The sequence below is a fragment of the Blennius ocellaris genome, assembly GCF_963422515.1.
Source record: "Blennius ocellaris genome assembly, chromosome: 5".
Classification (NCBI taxonomy): Eukaryota; Metazoa; Chordata; class Actinopteri; order Blenniiformes; family Blenniidae; genus Blennius; species Blennius ocellaris.
Genome location: NC_137654.1, coordinates 9,894,833 through 9,919,247, shown reverse-complemented (window position 1 = coordinate 9,919,247; position 24,415 = coordinate 9,894,833). Strand labels below are relative to the sequence as shown.

The 24,415-nt window shown below is 43.4% G+C and overlaps 2 protein-coding genes across 13 annotated transcripts; one reads left to right on the top strand and one right to left on the bottom strand.

Moving 5' to 3' along the window:
- Positions 1–359: 359 nt before the first annotated feature.
- Positions 360–17,207, bottom strand: csde1 (cold shock domain containing E1, RNA-binding). 12 transcript variants are annotated; one of them, XM_080496609.1, is made up of 23 exons: positions 17,142–17,207; positions 14,290–14,971; positions 13,236–13,487; positions 10,870–11,061; positions 10,156–10,354; positions 9,899–10,065; positions 9,194–9,280; positions 8,740–8,837; positions 8,571–8,652; positions 7,918–8,046; positions 7,700–7,825; positions 7,397–7,612; positions 6,298–6,468; positions 6,047–6,208; positions 5,613–5,630; positions 4,365–4,469; positions 4,060–4,238; positions 3,864–3,976; positions 3,665–3,784; positions 3,395–3,573; positions 3,142–3,305; positions 2,110–2,242; positions 360–1,954 (listed from the first exon to the last, which is right to left on the bottom strand). In XM_080496609.1, exons 3-23 carry the CDS (start codon positions 13,359–13,361, stop codon positions 1,907–1,909), a joined length of 2,814 nt encoding a protein of 937 aa, XP_080352735.1. In that variant the 5' UTR covers positions 13,362–13,487; positions 14,290–14,971; positions 17,142–17,207; the 3' UTR covers positions 360–1,906. The 12 variants fall into 12 exon arrangements, with proteins under 12 accessions (XP_080352735.1, XP_080352739.1, XP_080352741.1 ...); XM_080496613.1 differs by having other exon boundaries at positions 3,395–3,570; XM_080496615.1 differs by having other exon boundaries at positions 6,328–6,468.
- Positions 17,208–18,708: 1,501 nt separating this feature from the next.
- On the top strand, positions 18,709–23,552 carry sike1 (suppressor of IKBKE 1). Its single transcript, XM_080496632.1, has 5 exons — positions 18,709–19,125; positions 19,200–19,305; positions 19,724–19,866; positions 19,948–20,061; positions 22,148–23,552. The coding sequence occupies exons 1-5, from the start codon at positions 18,967–18,969 to the stop codon at positions 22,748–22,750; spliced, it is 1,125 nt and encodes a 374-aa protein (XP_080352758.1). The 5' UTR covers positions 18,709–18,966; the 3' UTR covers positions 22,751–23,552.
- The last annotated feature ends 863 nt before the right edge of the window (positions 23,553–24,415 follow it).

Below are 24,415 nucleotides of genomic sequence, written 5' to 3'. Positions count from 1 at the left end.
CTATACTTTTCAAAAATAGGACTTTGAGGCATCTTTCTGTCCAACAGAAAGAAAACGGCTGCAATTACGGAATAAGATGGATGAATGGATAGATACAGAACATGTATAAAGAAAAAATAAAAGGCTTCCCAAGTCTCTCCCAAACAGAACAGCTTCTCCAATGAGAAGCAAATGAACCAGATGTTGCGGGATACTTATCCTTCCTCCTGTAAAGAGCTCTTGAATCAATGCCCTTTGCTTTGTATGAAAAAAATAAAAAATAAAAATCCAGCTGTTGCTTGTAACCACTGCTCCTGTCCAGCAATTCTCATTTCTGCCAATAAAATAAAGCAAACTTTGAAATGAGGCAACGACTCCCGTTTTTAATTTTCATAAAACTTTAATAGTTTCATTCAAGACCATTAACAAAAGTACATGAGAACCTCTGTAGCTGGTTCAACTGAAACCCGGTGATCTCCAAAGAAATTAACATTTGACTGTAACTTAATGTGCAGAGGCACGACAGCCCACCCACTTCCTCTCCAGAGCACAAGAACTGAGCCCAAAATTCTTTATTTTATTTTTTTATTTTAAACTCAATTACTCTCTTCTCCTTTAAGTTAAATTTGTTGTTTTTTTTTTTTGTAATTTTTTTTTATTATCTGAAGTTTGAACTTTCACTAAGAAAAAAAAAAAAAGCACACATTACATACAGTATAGTTCAACCCACAGGTTTGGGATGCATATCAGTATTATTTCTACTAGAAAAGAAAGCCACCCTAAGATTGTTCTGAATATTTTGGCGGTAGGCTGGGAACAGAGGATACACCTAATTTTTTATTTTTATATATTTTTTTATTTCCTTTTCATTTTTAGGCACCTTATTCTTAATTCAATATTAGCAGATTGAGTTTCGATGGAAAAAAAAAAAAAAAAAAAAGCAATATGTGCAAGAAAAAATAAAACAAAACAAATAGTATAAAAGAACTGCAGATATAAGATGCCACAGGGAATTCTGCACCTGGGAAAATAATTGCTTAAGTGGAGCATGTGAATACCAAAAAGGCATCTAAAGGCTCCAGATTGGTAAATGTAAATCCCCATTAGACCAACTACTTTGACATTCACATACATCACACACAGACACACACCATGCTTTCACTTCAGCTCTTCAATAAAGCATTTTAAAACTGCTCAAAAAAACCGAGCAGAGAAGAATCCTCAGTTTAAGCTCGCACATATGAGAAATATGATCCTCCTTATGGAGGGAACTTTGCTTTATGCGTTTTGTAGGAAAGCATACAGTAGAGGAAACTCTGTAATGAAAACACTCAAGTTTCCAGAGGGAGGGGGGGGGGGTGTAAAGGGAGCAAAAGTATGAGGAAGGAAAAGAAAACCAAAGCAGGAGGTTTCAAGACATGCCAAGAGTCGCACTCATTCACCCAGTCGGAATATGGGACAGAGTACAGGTGCAGAATTCCAGACGAAGCAAATTGAAGAGAGGAAAAAAAAAAAGACAAAAAAAGGTCAGGACACGGACAGCCACACAGTCATCACTCTGATTTGGAGGGAGCACACCCTCAGAGACAAACACCTCCGTTACACACTAATCACTTCTAGGATACATCACGCACACACTCAGAGATCCCCGTGTGCGCTGCAGGGTGGAGCGCTGCGTCAAGTACATCATACACGGGAGGCAGGGAACTGCAGAATAAGAAACGTTCCCTTGCAGGTATCGATGGGGACAAAGATTACACATGCCGATTACTGTATGTGTGCGTATGTTTTATTTGTTATTGGGGGGGCTTTTTGTGTGGATGAGTTTGTGTACAAGCATGTGTCAAATCAAATTCCCTTATCCCCCCCTGCTGCTGCTCTTGGGGACAGCGTCCCACAACACGACACGGGGTAGACGCCGTATTGCTCAGTCGATGACACCAGGCTGGCGAGTCTTGCGCTCCACGTTAAAGCCCTGCAGAGGAGATCAACGTTACTGGATGCTCAAACGACCAAATGTTATACAAGATTGTAATACTTGCCCCATTTTGAAAAAAAAAAAAAAAAAAAAGAAAAAACCCAACAAAAGCAAAAAAGACAGAAGTGTGACACTTCAGATGTTCATGGTACCTTTGAATTGTCAGGACCACGAGGCTGCCTCACGATGACCAGGCGAGGAGCGCTGGCGTCATCGAGAGTGATGCTCTTCAGTCGGTTCACCAAGCGGTCTGGGCGCGGCGTCGCCACAGGTTTAGGCCCCTCGCTGCGACACAAAACCAGGAAAGACATCAGCTTTCCATCCTTCTGCTATGACTCGCACAGAACCATTGGTTAACATTTCACACTTGGGGCCCCGTTTGCACAACATTTCAAGAGAAAATACAGACGTTTTTTGCATTTTCAAAAAGCTTCACATTTAAACGGCAACGTTCGCCAAGAGACCTTGTAAACTGTAGTTAGGATGTTGGTCCACGAGAGAAAAATATGTGATAAACAAACAATGACGAGGTTGGATCGCCATTATGGTGACTCAATTATAAAACTACCAAGTCTTGTGAGAATATTGACTGGGAGTCATGACTCTGTTGCGCTAAACGTTGCTATGGTCCACCTACTCGTGTACGTGCAGAACAACGGTTTATTAAGGCTGTCGTGCGTAGCAGTGTCTCTGTAGTCTACACTGCAGTGAAGTTTTCAGAAAGATGTGTTTTTCGAACAGTTCTCCCTTGGGAGCGGTTTTCAAAAAGTTATGTTTTCAGTGGCTCTGACCGCCGTTGCTGGGTAAACTGCCCCAAAACACAAGGTTTAGAGTTTTCACTTCAAAATGTTGCATAAACGGGGCACAATTATGTGATGCATAAAGATGCAAAGTATTTTACAGAAATGTTATAAAACAATGACCTCTTCATTTTTGCCTACAAAAAATGGGCAGCTATCCAGACATAAAAAGTAACACTGTTTTCTTATTAGATATTAGAGGGGCAAAGGGAAATTTAAATCACTAAAAAGCAATATTTATGCACAAATGGACAGGGAGTCAATGAGTGTAAAAAAAAAAAAAAAAAAAGAATTCCTAACCTTTCCCAGGTTTAGGAAACCGCTTTTGCTCTCAACTTCTCAGGAGATATAAAAACCAATTCAGTAAACGGTTTTCGATCTCACCTGACTCGGCGTACGTTGCAGGCACTGCATTTTCCTGTGCGTTGATTGAGGACAACTGAGAACTCCACCTCATCCCCGGTCTGCAGCTCCAGGCCGTCCTGCACCTCTTTGACATGGAAGAACAGCTTCTTACTCTCTCCAACTTCGTATGTGATGAAGCCGAACTGAAGGGGGGAAGGGACACAAATATCTGGATTAAACCGCAGTTCATATCCGCAGCGAGCGAGGTTGCTGTAACTCAACCCAACGCTACCTGGTCTTTGACACATTCCACCAAGGCTAGACGCTGAGGGACGACGTTACAGGCCATCTTTTGTCCAGTCTGGGTTATTGTGCAAATCTGGAACTTGACAAGTTCTCCTTTCTGCAGACAGTCTCCCTTGTTCGACATGCCCATGATCCCAAAGGGATACGTTTTTCCTTTAGTTCCTGCTGCAAGGAGGAAGCAGAGAAGATTCTTTTTTTTTTCCCAAAATCAAAGGGCGTATTTGAAAGTTTAAGCACAAAGACCCGCAACACCCACCTTCCTCTGAGACTTCAATGAGACCTTGATATTCTGTCTGGGAGGGATCCACGCTGCGTATGGGACGGATGACTTTCCCCATCATCACCGACGTGCTGACGTCTTCACCGATGCCGTTGACTGAAAGTGGAACACGACTCGGTGTAAACATCTCACATGTCGACAGTAGTCACAGAAGCTGGATTAAAACTCGTCATACCTGCAGCCACCTTGGTCACTTTTTCAGCGCTGACTTTATTTCCTTTACCCTTTGAGAGTGTGTACTCCACCGTGTCGCCCAGCTCCAGGTTGTCCAGGTCACCACACATTTCACTGAAGGCAAAACCACAATCGCATTTCAGCCTGGATGCCACAGTGCTTCGAACAAGGCATGAAAGGGAACGTTAATCCTCTACCTGTAGTGAAAGAAAATTTCCTGGTCGTGATTTGCCGTCTCAATGAAGCCAAAGTTATCCTTCAGCGTGGCGATGAATCCGTGCAGTCTCTTGGCGTTGGAGGCGTTGCGGTTGACAACCCGGATGGAGACGGCGCTCTGCAGGCCGGTTCGCTTCACTTCGTTGATCGAGAACTCCACCTAGAGGCCGACGAGATTACTGAGTGCACATGCAACACAAACACTTCAAGAATTTAACTCCAAGTTGTATTATTTTGTCTTACTGCTCACAAAGAGTTTTCCATGTATTATAATTTGAGTCGCTACCTTGTCTCCGACCTGTGGGTGCCCTGACTCCAGGTCTTTGGTGTGGTACGGCACAGTGAGCTTCACACCACAGTCTTCATATGCAATTACACCTTCCTCAGCTTCCTAAACAGGCAGAAACAAAACAGATGTGAATAGTCATTTGTTTTTTGTTTTTTTAACATTACAGGTTCTTCATCCAGCAGAGCCCAACCAGAGGCCACGCGGCGCAGTGTTAAAACTGTCCGGAAAACACGTTTAAGAAGAGCTCAAACTCGACCTGATGACTTCAGAGGGTAGTGTATTAGAAGATGGTGAGCAATCGACTAACACAAGCATCAGTGTGCACGAAGCAGCCGAGTCGGTTAGCGCAACACTAATCTACTGCAACAGCTTAGCGTCACGGCTTACAACATAGGGCTGCATAATTACCCTACAAGACATCACAAATAGAAACTATTGTTGGGGTGTGCTCATTTCAGCACTCGATTCGGATCACTATTGACATGTCAACGGGGAAAAGCGGTAAAAATGAGTGAGCTAGTTATGCATATCAATCAATCGGGACCATTCTGTAGGGCCAAATGACAACGAAAGAAATGGCTGAAGACAAACAACGAGGATTTAAAGAAGGGCTGAATGATAGAATGATAATTCTAAAATTGTCTACCTTCAAAATGATCATCTTGATAGAAAGATATTCCTCATCTGACAAAATACTCAATGCCACCCCCCCACCAAAAAAAAAAAAAGTGAGTGGGGCAATGTTATAGAAGAACTTTTATAGAATACGGCTGAATAATTTTACTGCCGTCAGTCTCATCACCATTTAAATTAAAAGTGGTCTTTTCTACAGGCTGCCACGGGTGAGCACTCTGTTGACAGACTGAGCTCATGCCTGCACGATGCCTTATACATCTGCCTGTTCTGCTTGGCGACAACGGTCCCTCTAGTGTAAACTTGCTTTGAGAAGCCGCACCTCGGCTGCGACACCGAGCAGATTCGCGTCAGTTCACAACTCGTCGGCTGCAATGAGACTATTGTACAAGGAACTGTCACGATGCTCATACCATGCATCCGGTAGTCCTTTAACCGGATGTTCCCCACAAGCAATGGGCCTGCTGGGAGTCTGGACTGGAATTGTGCAGCCCTATCATTTATCAGTAATGAGTTTGACTTTATGTCTATGTCAATTGATGATCAAATACCATGCTGGCACCTCGAGAGTTAAAAAGGCAGTTGGTGGCCCGGAGGCTTGCAAACACTGACCTTTTCTACAACTTTACCCTTGAAAGATAAGACAAAACAAACTGATTAGACAGCAAGGTTCGCCAACAATACGTCAACTCGTGACCTTTAGATTTGTCCTCTAACGTGTACAAATGAACTCGATGTTATCGAGACTGTTAGTTGAACAGAGTAGTGGTGCACGGCATGTCTGAAGTTTGCCTGGGATCGTTGTATGCGAGACACGACTCGCGGCTTCATGCAAGAGGGTCTCAGGCCTACCTTGTCTTTTTTCTAACCAACAAGGAGCATGAACAGGTGGAGGTCATTGAAGGAAAAAGCAAAGACCAACATTAGAACTAAAACAGGAAGTGGACAGAGCGATCGCTTGGAGCTGGCCTGGAAATCTACAGTTTAAAGTGCATTGGTAGATTGCTTTTTTTTTTTTTTTTTTAAATATGTGTGCATGGTGGTACCTTTTCCTTGCCCTTGGTGGGACTGACGTTCTTGGAGGCTGAAATAACTTCTTTCTCTATCACTCCTATGAATCGCTGCTCAGACTGGGTGTGGAAGGACACGGTGCCTTTGGGAAGCTTCTTGATGCGCACTGCATGGTTCCTCTGAGCCGACAGCATATCCTGGGAACGACGGGGATCTTCCGTTTAGTGTCGGCTCCGGGAATAACATTAGACGACTATAACAGCTTGAGTAATAACATAATACATACTTTTGTGAAAGGTTTATAAACGGGACCTACAGGCACAACAGTGAATTCCACTTCATCTGAGATGTGCAGCTGACTCTCCTCCAGAACTTCACTGAAGTGAAAGAACATCCGGGCATCCCGGTCCACACACTTAATGAAACCAAAGCCATCGCGAATTGCAGCTATCACTCCCTGGAGAGACAAAAAAAAAAAAAAAAGTTTATTTTACAAAGTATTGATGAAACAGAGAAATCACATTGGTTGTTTGAGTTGCAGCACTTGCATTTCACCCCCCTACAAAAGAAAATAAATAAATAAATAAACATATATGCATGAAGGGGAATCTCTCTCAGCTGCATCAATCAGTGACTCCTATTTTCCATGCTCTAGTCTTTCCCCGTCTTGTCTCCTCCTACCAGCTATTAACAGATTAACGCAACAACGCATTTGTGAGGCCGACGGCATGCAGAATATGAAGTCATTATTAAAAAGTATCTCAGATGGAAACGGCAAATTGTGTGCATTTCTGCATTCTCTGAACTATATACATTTTTGTTGTCACCATCGTTCTGTCACACGCGAGTCTCTTTATGCTGCATCGGTATTTTTACTTTTAGGTGGCCTCTTGTCTCCATGCATTATATCTTGCTTCATCTTTGCTATACATTGCGGAGATTCTCCGTGCTTTGTTTATTCTGCGTTCTCTCCTCTTTTTCTCCTTCTGCTACAAGGCTGTCGCCATGATTTTTTACGTGGTTGGGCTGAACTCAACGTGCGATATAAGTTACGCGTCGTGCACTAATTTCTTCTGAAATGAAACTGCAAGAACCAATTTTTTATTAATACAATAATGTCTGTAATTAATTACATAGTGTGATAAAACAATGCTTTTATAACTGCGTCCTTCATTTGTAGAGGTCACTAACATTTCAGAATAAAATAAGATGCGGGCCGGTCTTAACTGCAGGAGCTGACAAACTCTCTCCTCACGCTCGCCGTGTGTAAAATTGCTGTTTTTTTTCTTAAAAATTAAAAAAGGTGAACTCGCGGGAAATGACAAAAATATGAGCAATCCCCACATTCCGGCAATGAAATTCAGGGCTTGAATTGCCGAACTCACCATTTCACGAGTCTCCTTGGTGAAGTTGAAGGTATCTGGGAGAATGTCAATGTTTGTAGCCCTCTCCAGCTTATCTCTGCGATCTGTGGAAATGTTGAACTGGATGTGGTCTCCCTCCAGAAGGGTCACCTTGGACTTTGTGTCCTTCTCACCAAACGGAAGCTCCTTGTCAGCGAAACCGATCCGTGCGGTGATGCGACCTGGCAGAGGGTCGTTCTGCGAAAACGGGACAAAAAGATGTTAAATTCTTGATCTTGAACCCATCGACTTTTTTTCTTGTCGTTGAGTTTGTGTTGCACTTGCTTGGTTTTTGGTGGGAACCTTGGGGATAACCTTGACAACAGTCCCTTCAAACTGCTCAATGCTGATATCTTCGAAAATGACAGTTCCTTGGGGGAGCAGCCTCACATCAGTAGCCACTTCCTTTCCCTGAAAAAGTGTTCGTTATTGCCAAGTCATCAAAAACGAAGATACCAAAGCCAGACAAGTGCGGACTGTTCAGGTGCAAGCTGAACACTTACATTTCGGTCTTTGATGGTGAACTCGACGTCGTCTCCAGCCTGAAGCGCTTCCAGATCACCCTTGTACTCACTATAGTGAAAAAATATCTCCTTCACCACATCTGCTCTCTCAATGAATCCAAAGGCCTCCTACAAGAAAACGCCAACACATCAGACGCCGCTTCAAGTTAATGGATAAAGACCGCACGGTACAGAAAAGCCTTGAAAATTTAAAAAAATCATTGCATTCAGTAACCATCTTCTTTAACTGAAATCGGTCTCGAGCCCCGATTCTGCGACCCTTGTATGACCACATTTGTTCCATTTGGTAAAAGGTTTGACTCTTTGCAAACAGCCTGTGAGCATCAAGTGGTTTAACAAATTGCAGTTAATCTCTACTTTGTTTGTTTCTGCACTTCACACGATGCATCACATACAAGTACGAATAAAGAAGTTCCAGGATATTATAGTGAATAGTAGATGGCGTTTCAAAAAACAAACCTGAATTTGCCTTGTGCCAAGTCTATCAAATCAGAATGACTGCAACTATGTATAAGAGTTTAAATAATCCAAAGACTGCAAAGCATTTCGTGATGTAGCGTACCAAACTGATAATTGAAATGTCCACTTAAAAGGCTGTAATGACAATGTGATGATTTCCAGGTGAACCTTACCTTCGTAGCACACACCACGCCCTGGCACCTCATCTGCTTTTTATTCACCAGCTGAATATTACGAGCGCTGACTGCACCAGTACTAAAATCAAAGCAGGAAAAAAAGAAAACATGCATAAGAATCAAGTGCAATCATTCTTGTGACGCGACCCAGTCGATCAAAACTTACTGCTTGTTGGTCTCCACATAAAAGCTGACTTTGTCTCCTGTATCCAGGTGCATGTTGCCCTCCACGTCGTCGGGGGTGTAGGTAAGGTAGAACACTTCCTGTGGAGAGATGCACCACAGTCACATCTTGTGGAACTCTGTACTTCATGTATGTGCATCTTTTTGTTGGGCTCTTAATGGATCTTTTTAGCAGTGTTGAGGCAGCAAATGACTAAAAATTAACACGTGCAGACACTAGTTTTTAATGCAGCATATGGTTGTATGCAGTCGACATACACTATCATGAGTCATTATGCGGAAGCAGATGCGATTATTCATTCAGGCAAAGCATGGGACGATTAACTGGACAATTTTGCACAGGCAGCATTCAGATGTGGGATGATGGGTGTTCTAATTACAGCAACATTTGGCATTTTGTTGAGCGAGCGTGCTGTAATCCATGCCACTTATCTTACCCCATTTCTTTCATAACAAACACTGCCGGTGGGCACCTGGCCAGGAGCAGACTTTCCATCCAAGTGCAATGGGATTGATGAGACAACCTGCAGTAAAGGGGCGGGAGATTCCAGGTGGACGCCATTAGCACACTGCTCAAGTCTGAGGCAGAATGTTTGCTACAAATACACAGCGCAACTAAAACACTGGTGGACATGTGATGAGTGGAATCTGATGGGACGATGTTAGTCGTCAAGAGTTTGGGGGTTTTAGAGTTGCTTTGGCATGACAGACTAAAGACTTGCATGATGGGAGTGTCTAGCATGGAGTCACACTGTGTGCTGCATGTAGAATCACATTTTATTTACGGTGAGTGAATAGAATGTGCTATACCATCCTGGATTAATGGTGCTGCAGACAAGCTCCGACTCCTAACAGCTGTATGGAGGAAATATTCAAGTCTGCAAAACTAAACACTGCCCCTATTTACTCAAACATTTAACACCTCCAACAAAGATGCATGCCAGCGACTTTAAGCCAATTTGAATTTCAACTGTACTTCCAATGAAGGTTGCAGGAATAGGGTGGGGTGGGGGGGGCAGGGGGGACAGACACCGTTTACACTGCACTGAGAAGAGTTCCCGGGCCAAACAAACACAATAGGCCATATACATGTTAAGCAGACAGACAACGACATGACCAAAAATAAAATGGTGTTCCTTAACTGGATGAATATAACCATGCAGCACAGTAAAGGGATAGGCGTGCAGGTCTGGCCCCACCTGGCCCGAGATCCGCTCCTCTGGCAGCACCTCTGGCTTTATCTTAAGCAGCTTCACTGCTATGGGTTTGCCAGTGCGCCTGTCAGAGGACACCTCAAACTCTACATCATCTGAAAGAGAGAAAGAGAAACGAAGATGAGCACGAGGCGAGCAGAAGGAAACCAAACGGCTGTTCTCACACCAGCGCAAAAGCCACTCACCTCCTATTTTAAGCTCCTGCAGGTTGCCATTGTATTGGGAGCAATGGAAGAAAAGACGGGCCTGACGCTCAGAGCACTGAATGAACCCATAAGAGGTCAACAGCTTCTCCACCACACCAGTTTCTCTGATGCCAGGCCCCGTGCCGTTGGCATATGCAGTGTGCCCATTGTTGTGGAGCATGCCTGGGTCAAAACTCATCTGAGGAAGAACAGGGGCATTAGAGACTTTATTGTCAAGTAGGGGCTTAAACACTAAACTAAAGACATTTTAAAGCAGTTTGATGCAGTGTCGATGCCAACCTTAAAATAAAAAAACAAACAAATAAATCAAACATGCAGGTACGGCACACTTCAGAGGAGTTGGAGGAAAAACGAAGGCAAAAAAGGTAAAGCCATGTTAGCGCCTTCCTTCTGCTCATCAGTGGGGAACACACAATTTGAGATCAACACCATGAAGCACTTCCTGCTTCACATCATGCATTAAAAGCCACAGTTCACTTACTGAAGAGATTTGGCCTAAAAATACCTGATGAGTTTAAAGATTTATCATGTGATCCCAGGTAGACAAATGTCCAATCAGGTCAACCAACCAACAAGTAATTATACTGGAAAAAAAACTCATCACCCATCAGACTACACACCATGCGGTTAGCGCAAGTCATGGCAACAACAGCTCCGCGAGCTCCGAGGGCACCGTCCGACATGCCCGCTTACAGATCTCTGATACAAGGGAGTCCGCTTGTGCTTTTTGCTCCCGGGATGGGGATGGGAAGACATGGAGGAAGAACGGGGGATGGCCACGGGACCAGTGGATGTGGACCGCGTGGCGGGGCCCGTGTTTCGAGCCACCGGAGGTTCAGATGAGCCTCTTTCCATTTCTGACACTGGGGCTAAGACTGGGATGTGCTGTTGGGAGGGAGGCAACAGCTTTGAAAGGGACCAGCGTTGAGATAACTTCAGTATTGATCATTTTTAGCACTGGGTAACACATTCAAAACAAAAAAAACACCATCACAGTGACCATCACCAACCAGATTCTTTGAGGCCCCGTTTACACGACAACATAGCCAGGTGAAAACGCATTGATTGTGCTTGTTTCACATTTACACGGCAGAAACACTGAACTCTAGTTCACATGTAGGACCACAAATTGAATTTTTTTTTCAATTAAAGCACTCACGCAGAGTAAAATAAGCAATAAAAATGTACATTGGAGAGTACACGGACATCCATATGGGCAGACTGAACGTCATTATGGGTGACTCAACTTGGGCTGAAACCAATTGATTTAATCAATTAAAATAGTTGTAAACTAATTTGCACGGTTTTCTTGATTTCTCCAAATATTTAACCAATCTGTTCTAGCAGCTGCCACAGTGTGGCAGTAATGAGCCACCTGTGGCTGTAATGGACCAGCACAGCAGGAGGAGCAGCAAACAGCCAATAAATAGTTGCAGAACAACAGTCAACGCTTTCAGCAAGATGGCAGAGGTAGCTGGCCAAAAGTCCAAGAAACGGGAGGAAAAAAAGATAAAACTTTACAGAAAGTCATTTAAAGTGTGGGAGCATTTCACACTGAATCCACAAGAAAAAGACATGACCTGCAAAGTGAGACAACAGTTTATATTTGTATCCAATTATTGCTCATCAAAAATTAATCAATTTCACAGATGTCACCTAAATAAAAGTCACAATATTCGCATTTCTTTAGCAAAATATGTCCTGAACTTACCTGGGTGAATAAAGGCTAAACAAAAATGTTTGATTAATCCGTCAATTACTTTTGACAGATTAATTACTTTTTTTTTTGACCAATTAGCAAAACAGTTAGTTACATCCCTACACTCAAGTACCAGGAAAATTATGGGCTAGAAGTCATGCCATTCTGGAGAAAAATATTGTTGTCCATCTACTTATATGTGCAGGACAACTGTTTACTATGGCCATGGTGTTCAGTAGCAGCATTTCTGCATGTAGATTGAGTGTTTTCATGAAGTTGTACAGCCCCTCCTCCCGTTTTCACGGAGACAAACAATTCAAAAAGTTCCACATTGGGAGTCATTCACAAAAAGAGGGTTTCAGTGGCTCTGGGCACCGTTGTGTAAACCCGACACCCAAATGTGACGAAAGCGTCGCCCTTTTCCTTAAACTTTGTCGTGTAAACGGGGTTTTAATACTCAATATTTGAATGTGCGCTATTTGAGGTCCACTATAATCGGATATTTTGTGAGAACAACCACCACCACCACCAAACCCTGTAATGATCCTCAGAAATACCAGAGAACACCTTTAGAATTGGTTCTTTAACCACACAACCACCAGAACAATCTAAGCAGCTACCGTGTGAAAACAAAGCGTTCAAACCGGAATTGCTACCGAGAAAGCAAACCAACAACTAAAGACACCCATCAACGATGTGGCAGAGCCAGTTAATTTGAAGTAGTTTAAGTGCGGTACGTTACTCAAGTTCGTTAGAACTACTGAAGATGGAAAAATTAAAAAGAAAATTAAAAGTGCAAATGACTGGTAAAGACAGTGGAGCGTCTACAGTGGACAGAGTGGGTGATGATGGATTATGGGTTATGGAGGGGGGGGGGGGGTCCCAGAGCAGCCTCTTGTGTTCAGCTCTTCACACAAATGCGTATGAGGAGGACTTAACGTTTTCCTGTGATTTGACAGGATGTCAAACACACAGGCAGTGTGTGTGAACTTTTGGTTTGGCTGCCAGTGTGGACACTACCAGAACGATTTTAGATCAGTGCTGAAGACTGATGATGTCAAAATCAGTGGGGATGCAGTTAAATTAAGAACATTACATTGTCAATCTGGTTTAGCTCAACTTGTTTCTCTCATTTGTTGCATTTAAAAGTGCAAATACCTCAAGTGGGGGGGGGCAAAAAAAAAAGTCTGACCCAATCAACAGTACACCCTTCACCTCGCAACGATACAACTCGGTAGAGGCTTTACTCGGGAGCCTGGAAAGGATGAAAGGTTAGGCCATTCACAGCAGAGATGCAGGAGTGGATGGGTGCTCGATGGGGTGGGGCACGTAGAAAAAGAGGTGGGAAGGTGAGACTTACGGATCGGCCATATGGCGACAGGCTGAGTCCGACAGGGGAGGTGCTGCTCAGGTCAGCGCTAACAAACGCAGTGGGTGGCGACGCAGGCAAGGTAAACTCAACAAAGCCTTTCCAGGGGCTGCCCATATTTTCCCATAAACTCGGACCAAACTTGCTTGAGCACTTGCTGAACTTGATTAAGTTTTTTTTTTTTTTTGCTTGACTGTCAAGTACTACTCTTAAGTAACCACCCAATGATACACCGCTGGATGTCTGCAAGGGTGAAGAGAGGAACAAACATAACGGGTAAGGCAGATAGGTCAGCCAGTGTGCCAAGTGTCACAAAGAAAAAAGGAAAGTAGCTGTGGGCTCAATCCCCCGGAGGAGGGTTGAAAAGGCAAAAAAATAAAAAAAAGACGAGGATATGACTTAACGACAGTAGGAAAAGGGTGCAGGTTGGGTGTGGGGAGGAAATCTAATTATTCAACTGAACTGTATAACAAGTTGAACTGGAGGCATTTAGATCAGCTGGCGTAGGTGAAGTTTTAGAAATGACCGAATAAAAAGTGTTAAACCCAGGATTGCACTGATCCCACACATGGGAGATGTGCAGCGACGTACAAAGAGCAACGAAAGCGCAAGGTTCGTTTCTAACCAAGCACAGCAGCAGCTTGAAAGTGTGCTAATCTGGACGGAAAAGGCTACCTTTTAAAAGCAAATGATGCTTAAAATCCTGATGTAGTTTTAAGGGGTGAAAAAAAAAAAAAGAAAGACCAAACTTTGTCTCAGTTGGATGCTCCAGAAAACAAGGAAGGACTAATAAAACAACCACTTCATTGCTGCTACAAATCACTGTATGTGGCCAATATGAATCAGAAATGTTTACGCAATGTGCTTTGGAAGATGTGAATGCCAATCACAACTTGTGGTTCCCCCCATCAGCTTGATCAGTGTTCTCAAACGGGTTTAAAAAGAGGAAACTGTGTGTCAAACTATGACAAACCCCCCAAAAAATAAATTCAAGTACAGTTGACAGACATAATTTGCTTTAAAGGAGACTGTAATCTGAACCCACCTTTAATAGTCGTCTTGTTTTTTATATTTCTTAGGATCCTGAGGACTTTGCAGACCTCTTCACGCACACAGTTGAACACACACACTTGTTACAGGTTTCTGGCACAAATTCTAGATGGTTGCATAAAGTTAAAAAACAAAAAAAAGAAAGAAAGGGGGGACTCAGTGCCAAAAAAAAAAAAAAAAAGGCAATACGCAGGTGCAATAACACTGCTTAGAAAAAAATACAATGAAAACAGAGGGAGGAGAGGAGGGAGGGAGAGATGGGGGACTTTGGAGGGGAAAACTAGCAGATAGCAGCCCACTCCACACCCCGGTGGTGAGTCGGTGGGGTAGTGAGGATGAGGAGGGCTAGGAGCAGCGTTGGGACGTGTGCTTTGTCAAAGCTGTTGAGTAGGCACAAACTTCTGGTTTCAGATCAGCTAGGGTCTTCTCAGAATATGCTTGGGCACAGGAGTTTCTTCTTCTGTGTTTCAGTTGGGCTGATGTGCGTATTCTTTGGTCGTTTCAGGATTTGGTTACTTCTTGCCGTTTTTAAATCCTTGAAGTGAGCCGATGGTTTTCCTCGCGTGTCTTCAGTGTTGCAACTTGGTTTTGGGAGGTTTGTCTTCAGTTTCTTTGTGGTGATCTGAACTTGAAGCAGTTGCGGATGGTACAAAAATTCAGGTCTGTTTCACTTCATACTGTTGGGAGGACAAAAAGCAAACTTGTGTGAGGGTTGAAATCACAGACATTAAATTACCCGTCTAATAATTAAAAAGAAAAGAAACCAGAGCACCAACAGGCTAAAGTTAAAGGAGAAGCCTAGATTATTTAAGGTCACTCCACAAGTATAAAAATAAGTTTTCAGCACAATGCTTGACAGCTGACAAGCTGGCAAGAGCCGCCGATCAACAAGTCTGCATGCATACCATCAGTTCAAGCCATGATATTTACAGCAACAAATTAGGCCAAGGCATGTCTTTACCCTCATCCATCCTATAAAGTCATGACTGATTGACATTAAGAGCATTGCATCATATGTTTCTTTGAAACAGACCTTCCTCAGCAGGTGAGAGGAGAGTGTTGTTGACCTAAATACTCTGCTTTGAAAACAAGCTGGTCGAGCCAACCCAGGACACATGATATGTATTCTGCTGCAACTGTGTCGCAACACATCCCACAAGGCAATACCAACAGGCTGAATTCAGTGAGATTCAGCAATAATTTACACACATTAGATTAAGATAATCATTGATTGAATGTTAAAATCCAGAGAATTAACATCCTGGTAGCATTTTAAAGGAAGAAGTCACAAGATGGATTGGGTAGAATTGTGATAAAGGTTATACTTCGTAAACAGTGAGACTATTTTCACTCGTCTGCCCCCCCCCCGGCATTCAGTGATGCAAAAATGACGGGAGAAAAAAAAAAAAAGTCCACCCACAGGGCCTCAAACTGCGATTGGCCAAGTTTTAACACCTTCTAGAGATTATTAAACAGAAGACGTTTGAAAAGCGGTCTTTTCGTGGAAAAGAAAGAAAAAATAGAAATATGACGATCTGCAACCAGCGCAATGGTCCTCAGGGCCCGAACAACAGGGAGCATGTGACTTCCAGTCAATCCGCTCCCCTCAACTGGAGCAGCGGATATCAGGCCCGATCCAACACGCTGCGGCACGCAGCGCCATTAACTCGCATCCAGGCTAACCAGCTCCGCTCGCGACACAGGCTGCGAGAGGAAGACGCAACTGATGATTCTCAGACCAAACCTTCTCCCGAATTCAAATATAACGCACACGGTGGCAGATAAGCGTGGGTCTTTTTTGTCTTTGTGACCTTGTGTGGACCAGCGGAACCTGCAGATTAGCATGTGGCTAACGCTACAGCCGTAAACAGCCAGCTCTCCCGGCCGGATCGGGGGCTTTAAAGGGGAGGGGAGGGGAGGGGGTTACTTCACTGTGACGGGAACATCAGACTCTTGACATGCCCGATTCCAACACAGCAACACGTCTTCACATTCTGCGCTATTTTACCCCCAAAGTAGGTGCATCCAGTCTCAAAAAGTTCATGTCAAGTTATTACTAAAACTACTCATTTTGTCTAAAGACATTCCAAACACTTATTGTTGTTGTCTTTGTCGGACTTTACGTTAAAATTGAAACGCTAGATGTTATAGAGGTAGAAGGACAACACCTAATGATTAACAACTGCATTAAAGAACCTCTTCCAACCTCAATTACGACCATTTTAGTTGCATATTTAATTGGAAGTAAACACCGAGCTGCGGAGTTTGTGGCACTTAATATTGAAACGGCTACAGGACACTCCATTACTACGGATATGGCAGGAAAAAAATATACATCCAACGCGAGAATAAATAGAATTGGCTCCGTTATCTGAAGTGAAAGCATTTATTTGTGCTTTATAGCGGTTAGCGGCACGAGGACGGGACAACAAAGAAGCTACGTGCGAGCGGTCAGGCGCTTGCGGTCAGTTCTCGTTTGGAGTTTGTCTGTCAAGTGAAACATTCGAATGAAATTAAACGTAAAAGTCTGCGGTTCGCGGAGGCGTGCTTGAGGCGGCGACATGACAGTGTGGGCTATATTAGACCGTCGGGCCGGAGCCGATGCGGCTAGCCGGCCTCGGCTACGTTAGCTCGTGCTCCCCGGCCCTGCTGCGTGCCGCTGATTTATGTGTGGAGGAAAAACACGGCCGCCCCCACCCAGGCCCGAGTCCTGCCCGCGACAAAACGCTCCAAAACCCGCTCACAGAACAACACTGAAAAGACGAGAGGAAGCCGCGGCATTTCCCACACTACGGGAATATATTCCGGAAGGTTTTGGCGTTTGATAAATTGGTTAAAAACACTCACCCCAACAGCTTTCAGCACTGTCACCAGCGCCGCTAGAAGCAGCACGGCACATTACGTAGTGATCAGGGAGGCGACTACCGCGATATTTGAAGACGCTCGAGGAGCCAGAGAGCCTATGGGAGAGAGAGCGTCAAGCAGAGCTCAACCGCAGGAACCGGCAAAGGCTCTTGCGAAGGTGGGCTCGCGAATAAGCCACATTAACGGGAAGGATATTTTACACAATTCAAGTTGCGTTGCTCTGTGAGTTTTTTCACGACTTGTCGCAGACGTGCAGCATAATTCAGGACGTTTCGCGCATTGAATTTCTTGACAGGGACTCCTCTTTCCCCACTGCAGAGTGTCTGGCGCCACACGTTGCAACTTTGGGGTGTGCTTGAGATGCACCGCAATGCAAAATCATATGACATTAGAAATGTGTATAATTACTTTTAAGAACTTTGCTTATTGTTTTTTTTTTATTATTAACATACAAAAAAAGAGCAAATCAGAACCCACACACTCCCACCAGATCAGACCTGACTTGTACACCTACATGTTCAAGGTCACCCTATGTAGACGTACTCATATACAAACCAGTGGAGTTAGTATTTATGCAAGGTAAACAACCAAACAAACAAAAAAGTCGTATGATTACATATGGAAGGCGCCCTTAAGGTTATTCCATATGAGGTTAGAGCGTTGTCAAATAAGATATAGGTTTATCTAAATTCCATAAATGGAGTCCAAGTTTGTCTTTTTGCTTGCTACTGTTATATTCCAAAATGATCTAATATGACATTATAAAACTATGAATGTTTGAGCTGTCAGTCACCTTAAAGTGCACAGACAATCAATACATCTTTTTATTTGTTTTTATTTATTTTTGATTCATCATGCAACACATTGTAGAAAAGTGTGATGTGTTGAAATTCCCATTTTAGTTTTATGTTCAAAATTGAAAACATGATTTACTGTTGATAAAATCTTGTATCAAAGGTGATTTTCTGCTCTTATATTTTTGTTCCTTCTGCATAGTTTAATATTTTAATAAATCAACTATTACTTGTAACCCCAGAAAAAAATATAATAAAAATATGCATCTTCTGTTTTGTTTTTCAATCATTTGCTCATCCAAACACTTCTCTCTCTTTATTTTTTGAAAACACTGTTTCTTGTTGCTTTCTTTATTTTACTTAAAGAGTCATTATCTGTTTCACCACACTTCCACTATACAGCCACTTGGAAGTAAACCAGGAGTAACGAAACCAACCATTCAGTTAGTACTGAGAGGTTTGCTTTGTGACTCATGTACATTTTTGATCAAATCTGTAAATGATAAATTGACTTCACTTATATACAGTCATGGATGAAATTATTGGCACCCCTGGATTTTTTCCAGAAAATACCCAATTTCTTCCACACACACACACAAATATACACAGATATACAGATATACAGTAGACAGATAGACAGTAGAATGCATATATCCAGTAGGGGGCGGTAGCGCGCCGCCATGGCGCCATATTAGTCCTACGAAGTAGAAAGCGGACGTGACGTTCGGATCTTGTCTTATCCGGAAACCACAGACTTGACAACAAAAAGTGGATTTGTCTCGTTTCTGTCTTTCCTACCAGCTTTTTTCAATCCGCAGACTATTCTAAAAGTCTTGCCGCCATATGTACTCGTCTGTCGGAAGTCTGCTGTTGGCTCCCTGAGGTTGTGTAGCGGATGTAATCTGCCGCTGCGAAGTGTTTTTTTTTTTTTTTTTAATCCAAGGCGAGCTCTCTGCTCAGATACCTGACACACACACACACACACGGACACACCGGAGCAGAGCATCCAGTAAATGGCCTGCACTTTGGAGAAAGTGTTGGGCGATGCTCGGACGCTCCTCGACAGGCTGAAGGAGCACGACACGGCCGCAGAGGGCCTGATCGAGCAGTCCGGGGCCCTGAGCCAGAGGGTGCAGAGCATGAGGGAGGTGGGGAATGCTCTACCTGACAAGGTAAGGACGAGACTCCCAGAAACTCGTGAACTGAAGTCAGGAAACGCAATAACTCGAGTTTTTCTATAACCCAGCACACGGAAGACAACTCGGAGATCCAGGAGCTCACGAAATACAAGCCTCACGTCCTCTTGACTCAGGAAAACACTCAAATCAAAGACCTCCAGCAGGAAAACAAAGGTAATTGCAGTATGATCATTCTTCTTTCTGCTCACTTCCATTGGAAATAGACTCCTTTTCTAATTCTGGAAATGTGTATTATTTGCTGTAAAATCCATTTTTTGTATCTGTGGGCTGTCAATATTAGTAAATGATCAAGTTTGGAGAATCATGACACAATATGTGGTCTTTGATCAAGTTGATGACACAATCCACACAGTCCTGAATTAAGAATTTCCTTCCCCTCCTACGGGATCGATTGATGGTTTATTCATTTCAATATGGCACACCCATAAAAAAAGGTACTTCCTCTTTAGCGCCTAATGTAAATAATAAGATCAGGATCGACGAGGCAAGTACAAAGTACGCTTTGAAGTCAAGAGAAATGTTTGCCGTGTTATTGATTCTTTAATCTGTTAGTGATTGCCTCTCTCTGCAGAGCTGTGGTTGTCTCTTGAGGAACACCAGTACACGTTGGAGCTGATCATGGGTCGCTACCGCAAACAGATGCTCCAGCTGATGATGGCCAAGAAGGAGCTGGACACCAAACCTGTTCTCAGTCTCCATGAGGACCATGCCAAAGTATGCAGGATGGGTTTGCCTTCACGTGACTCTCAGCCTTTTAGGCCATCTGAAATGATTTGCCGTGTGGTTGTGGTGCAGGAGGTGCAGAGCCAGGTGGAGCGGATATGCGAGATGGGCCAGGTGATGAGGAGAGCGGTGCAGGTGGACGATCAGCACTACTGCTCTGTTCGGGAGAGGCTGGCTCAGCTGGAGGTGAGCATGGCGGAGACACAGTTTAGCTTTGGTGCCTCTTTAAATGAAAGATGAAGTAATCTCCAATCATGCACGTGTATTGTCCGTTTGGTAACTCGCACGTTGTCGACTACACCCGTTGCTACAGCTTCAGCTCATTTGATGAAAATGTTCAGAACACTGCTCCACACAGACCTTCTGTGCAAAACATCACCAAACATGTTTTTTTTTTTTTTTCCGCGGCTGGGATATATATATTTATTCACACACCAAACAAAAACATGATTCTATGGCAGCTGTAGGAGACCAGAGTGTTTACATCTGGTGCTGCATTATACAGCCACTGCACTATATTCAGTGAAAGTTAGGCCATATTGGGTTCGAATGGTGTTCACCGTTCAGCTTCGGTGGCAGTGTCCTGGGGCTTCATTTATAAAGGTTGCTTACGAAAAACGGGTCCTGAAAGATGTGTACTCCACTTCCCACGCAAAGTTTGTGATCTAAAGAAATTAAATTTAAGGCAGAATGTGCGTACCGGTACGCAAACTTTGAACCTTGCGCAAGCACGGGGAACCTGGTGGCACTGATTGTGAAGTGTACATTTAATGTCTTCAAATACCCGACTTCTAGATCCACGTAACCACAGACAGCCAAACTGCAGTGGTATAGATGTTTCTTCATTGAGCCATTATTACGGAATCGGCAGCACCATGTTCATATGTATATATAGTTTCATCTTCGACTGATCCAGACCGGCGGATAGAACTGATTGATTATCAATTGTGACAAAGTGAGTAACAATCAGTCTAATTTCAGAGTAAGCACATAAACAGCACCGTGCATAAAGCTGCAGTGTGGACGGACGCGCCGGTTTTGTGCCAAAAACTGATTCTCGTCCACGTGAGCGCACACTGACAGGCTGTCGCTGGGGACGTCTGTTCTGTTCCAGCTGCTTTCATTGGGATTTACAGCGATGACGTATGACTGTATGTACACAGTAACAAAGTGAGTTTCTGGAAAGCCTCATGCAAAAAAAAAAAAAACTGCAATTGAGACCATGGGTTACATGAAAAATAAAGAAATTATAGATTTTATATTGCTTATTTTATTATTACTCATTCGTGTTACATAATACAGTTTCTCTCCAAGTTTAGCAAAAGAAAAACCCCAAACATCTTTCTTATGTCCACTAACAGAGAACCCAAACAAATGTTAGAGTGCAGCTTCAATACTTTGACACTCAATTAGAATATTTGTAGAACAAGGTTGTGAACTTACTACGTGAACAAAGTTGCAACAATGTACTGTTACTGTAACACACACACACATGCATGTACAAGCGACAGCGAGGAACGAGAGAGAGAGCGGAGAAATGATTAAATTACCTGCAGGTTTCCAGTATTTCCTCCGGCTTTAGCAGTTTGGTGAGCTACTGGTCAGCTAAGATGGCAACCTGAATTGCTTATGTGGTTGATAAATGCGTGCAAACGACTTTCACTTTCTCCAACGAGCCGTCAGGTCCCTGTTTATAGTGAAACTTTCTTTCCGATATTCCCTCCCTCATCGTTCCGGGGTGTTGTGCTGCTCTGCAGCCGCACCAGCTGCTCACATCACCAAAGGTTAGGAAGTTTAAAAAAAAAACCAACAACCTAGAAGTACGTTTATTTTAACGAGTTCTATATTAACCGTCACAATATATGTATTGATTTCGACAGCATTACTATTTAAATATGTGGTAATTCGACACAGGTTAGAGGGCGTAGGTGACGGGAAGAGGAAGCAAATGGAGGACTCGGACAAAGGAACTCTAAAGGAAAACCGTGATATATTGATCTTTTGCTTGCTTCAAATAAAGCATCAACTAAACAACATGTAGATTGACTGGAAATTCAGTTTTGGTTTTGGGGTCTGCGTCAGTTATCTCCTGCCTCACCGGTGTGATAAAGAAAATAACTGAACAATGGGACATTGGAAATTGTCATCCCAGTGTGTGTGTGTGTGTGGTGTGTGTGTGTGTGTGCCCGATTTGGTGGAACTTGACTTATTGAAGGGCTTCTAAAGTTTAAAACCTGCCATACAGTTAAAGTTTGTCCCTGGTCTCTTCCAGATTGAGAACAAGGAGCTCAGAGACCTTTTGTCCATCAGTAAGAGCTCTGTGAAAACTGAAAGAGACGAATCCAGCCAGCCGGACTCTGCAAAAACCATTGCAGCGGCAAGAGATGCAGCAGCGGCAAGAGATGCAGCAGCGGCAAGAGATGCAGCAGAGGCAAGAGATGCAGCAGCGGCAAGAGATGCAGCAGCGGCAAGAGATGCAGCAGAGGCAAGAGATGCAGCAGCGGCAAGAGATGCAGCAGAGGCAAGAGATGCAGCAGAGGCAAGAGATGCAGCAGAGGCAGGAGATGCAGCAGAGGCAGGAGATGCAGCAGAGGCAGGAGATGCAGCAGAGGCAAGAGATGCAGCAGAGGCAGGAGATGCAGCAGCGGCAGGAGCAGCAAGAGATGCAGCAGAAGCCACAGATGGAGCAGCAGCAGCAAGAGATGCAGGAGAAACCACAGATGGAGCAGCAGCAGCAAGAGATGCAGCAGAAGCCACAGATGGAGCAGCAGAAGCAAGAGATGCAGCAGAAGCCACAGATGGAGCAGCAGCAGCAGCAACAATCGATCCAGCGTCAGACCAAGGAGAACAATCTCAGCCATCGTCCCAGGAGTGATCCGGGCAGCTTCAGACTGAACTGTGGGTGGGGAAAATAAAAGAAGTCCTCTGAGGACCAGGCGACAGGGTCGAGGGTGTCCTCATGTGTTCACCGCCATGTTCTGAATATTTTTATTTTTCTAAAAACACATATGCAGTCAAATAGCACGTGGAGCACGTCCACCTGACCACCCCATCGTATGTGGACGATGCGCTTGTTCATGGTGCGTTAACGCGTGCTTGAGGGAGAAAGAGCTTTTGTTCTCACTCTTGTCATTTCACCGGAGTAAAGGCAAAGGGGATTGGTTTTTGGGAGTTTTATTTTTTGTCCAAAGATAAATTCACTAGACTAGGACACAGTTTCTACCTCCTCGGCGCCCCTTCGCTGTTCACACACACAGTCACGATGAGTAAAACAGTCACTAACGCCCCTCCTCCTCCTCCTCCTGTGAGTCCACTTGAAGTCTTGCTCGCTGCCAAGAGGATGACTCTGGCTGTTCCACAGTTTGCCTGCTGAGGAGTGACAGTGAAACCTTTGTATGTGGCTCGTTTTCTCGATTTGATATGTTTCGTCACCGTTTGTAGAGATCACGTGATTTTTCTCATGTAGCACCATGATTCTGTGCATTTTTCTAGTTTTCAGTGACGTGTACCAGCCAACGGCACACCGCACCAATCGGTGGTGACAATTTCAAGACATGCCAACGTTTTAGTGTGAATCGCACCACATGTTTGTTGTCAGATACTGTAAAGGTCATCTCAGGAAATCAGTGTTAATAAGGTGAATGTGCTGTAATGACTTCACAGTGTACTGATTTGTGTCAAATGAAATTTAATTCAGAATCTTTGCAATAAAAAAACAAAATGTGTGACTCAATTTTGAGCACAGAGAGATGGAATATTATTGACATGTAATGGGAACATATAAATAATAAAGATTGCTTGGCAAAAGCTGCTCAACTAGAAAATAGTCCAGGGTGGACTCACGGAGTTAGGAAGGCTTTGGGCCTGATCTTAAAAGTAGAGATTGTGTTTACCTCCATGACTGAAACTATGAGTCTGACAGGTAAAAGCTCTGAATCTGAATCTGAATTATTTTTTGCTTTTTAGGAAATGTAGGAACCTTCAGTAAGCAGCACTATAAGAACCTAGTTTAGTGATGGAGTCTTGTTGTTTTGTGCCTTATATGTTAAAATATAATAAAAAATAACTTTCTTAAAGTGCAAGTAGGCACTTGAGGCACTCAAGGCATTTGAGGCAGAGTAATTTATTAACCACAAGGGGGCGGCATTTGAGCGTTTTGTGTCTCCCATCGCGAGGTCTGACTTAATGTTGCGTTCCGCAGCCAAAAAATAGTCATCATAAATTTATCAATTGTACGTTTCAAAAACAAACCCCAACAACAATTTTAACATGGAGGTTTTAAAAGTAACTGCGATTACAAAAAGTATGTTTACAAACCAAAGTTTAAACTTGAAAGACAAGTCATTTCACATTATGAGCTTCTACAAATCATATTTGCTTTATTTTTTTAATTGCACCCATACAAACCAAACACGTAATTTACAGTGTATCATGTCAAAAGCCAAAGCAGCACGATAATCCAGAAAAAGCTTAAAAAATTAGTCGGATTGTTTTCATTTTCCATTCACTTCCACTATTTTACGAGGTTACTTGAAAGCAG

What these genes read in the sequence shown, in the direction of transcription:
- csde1 (XM_080496609.1), bottom strand. Translation starts at nt 13,361, where the DNA reads ATGGGCAGCCCCTGGAAAGGCTTTGTTGAGTTTACCTTGCCTGCGTCG. An exon ending in CCAAGGAGACTCGTGAAATG is followed by an intron (nt 6,469 to 7,396) that starts GTGAGTTCGGCA and finishes TTGTCTCTCCAG; the next exon opens with GGAGTGATAGCTGCAATTCG. An exon ending in ACCCACAGGTCGGAGACAAG is followed by an intron (nt 4,239 to 4,364) that starts GTAGCGACTCAA and finishes GTCGGCCTCTAG; the next exon opens with GTGGAGTTCTCGATCAACGA.
- sike1 (XM_080496632.1), top strand. Translation starts at nt 18,967, where the DNA reads ATGGCCTGCACTTTGGAGAAAGTGTTGGGCGATGCTCGGACGCTCCTC. An exon ending in CCTCCAGCAGGAAAACAAAG is followed by an intron (nt 19,306 to 19,723) that starts GTAATTGCAGTA and finishes CTCTCTCTGCAG; the next exon opens with AGCTGTGGTTGTCTCTTGAG. An exon ending in TCCATGAGGACCATGCCAAA is followed by an intron (nt 19,867 to 19,947) that starts GTATGCAGGATG and finishes GTTGTGGTGCAG; the next exon opens with GAGGTGCAGAGCCAGGTGGA.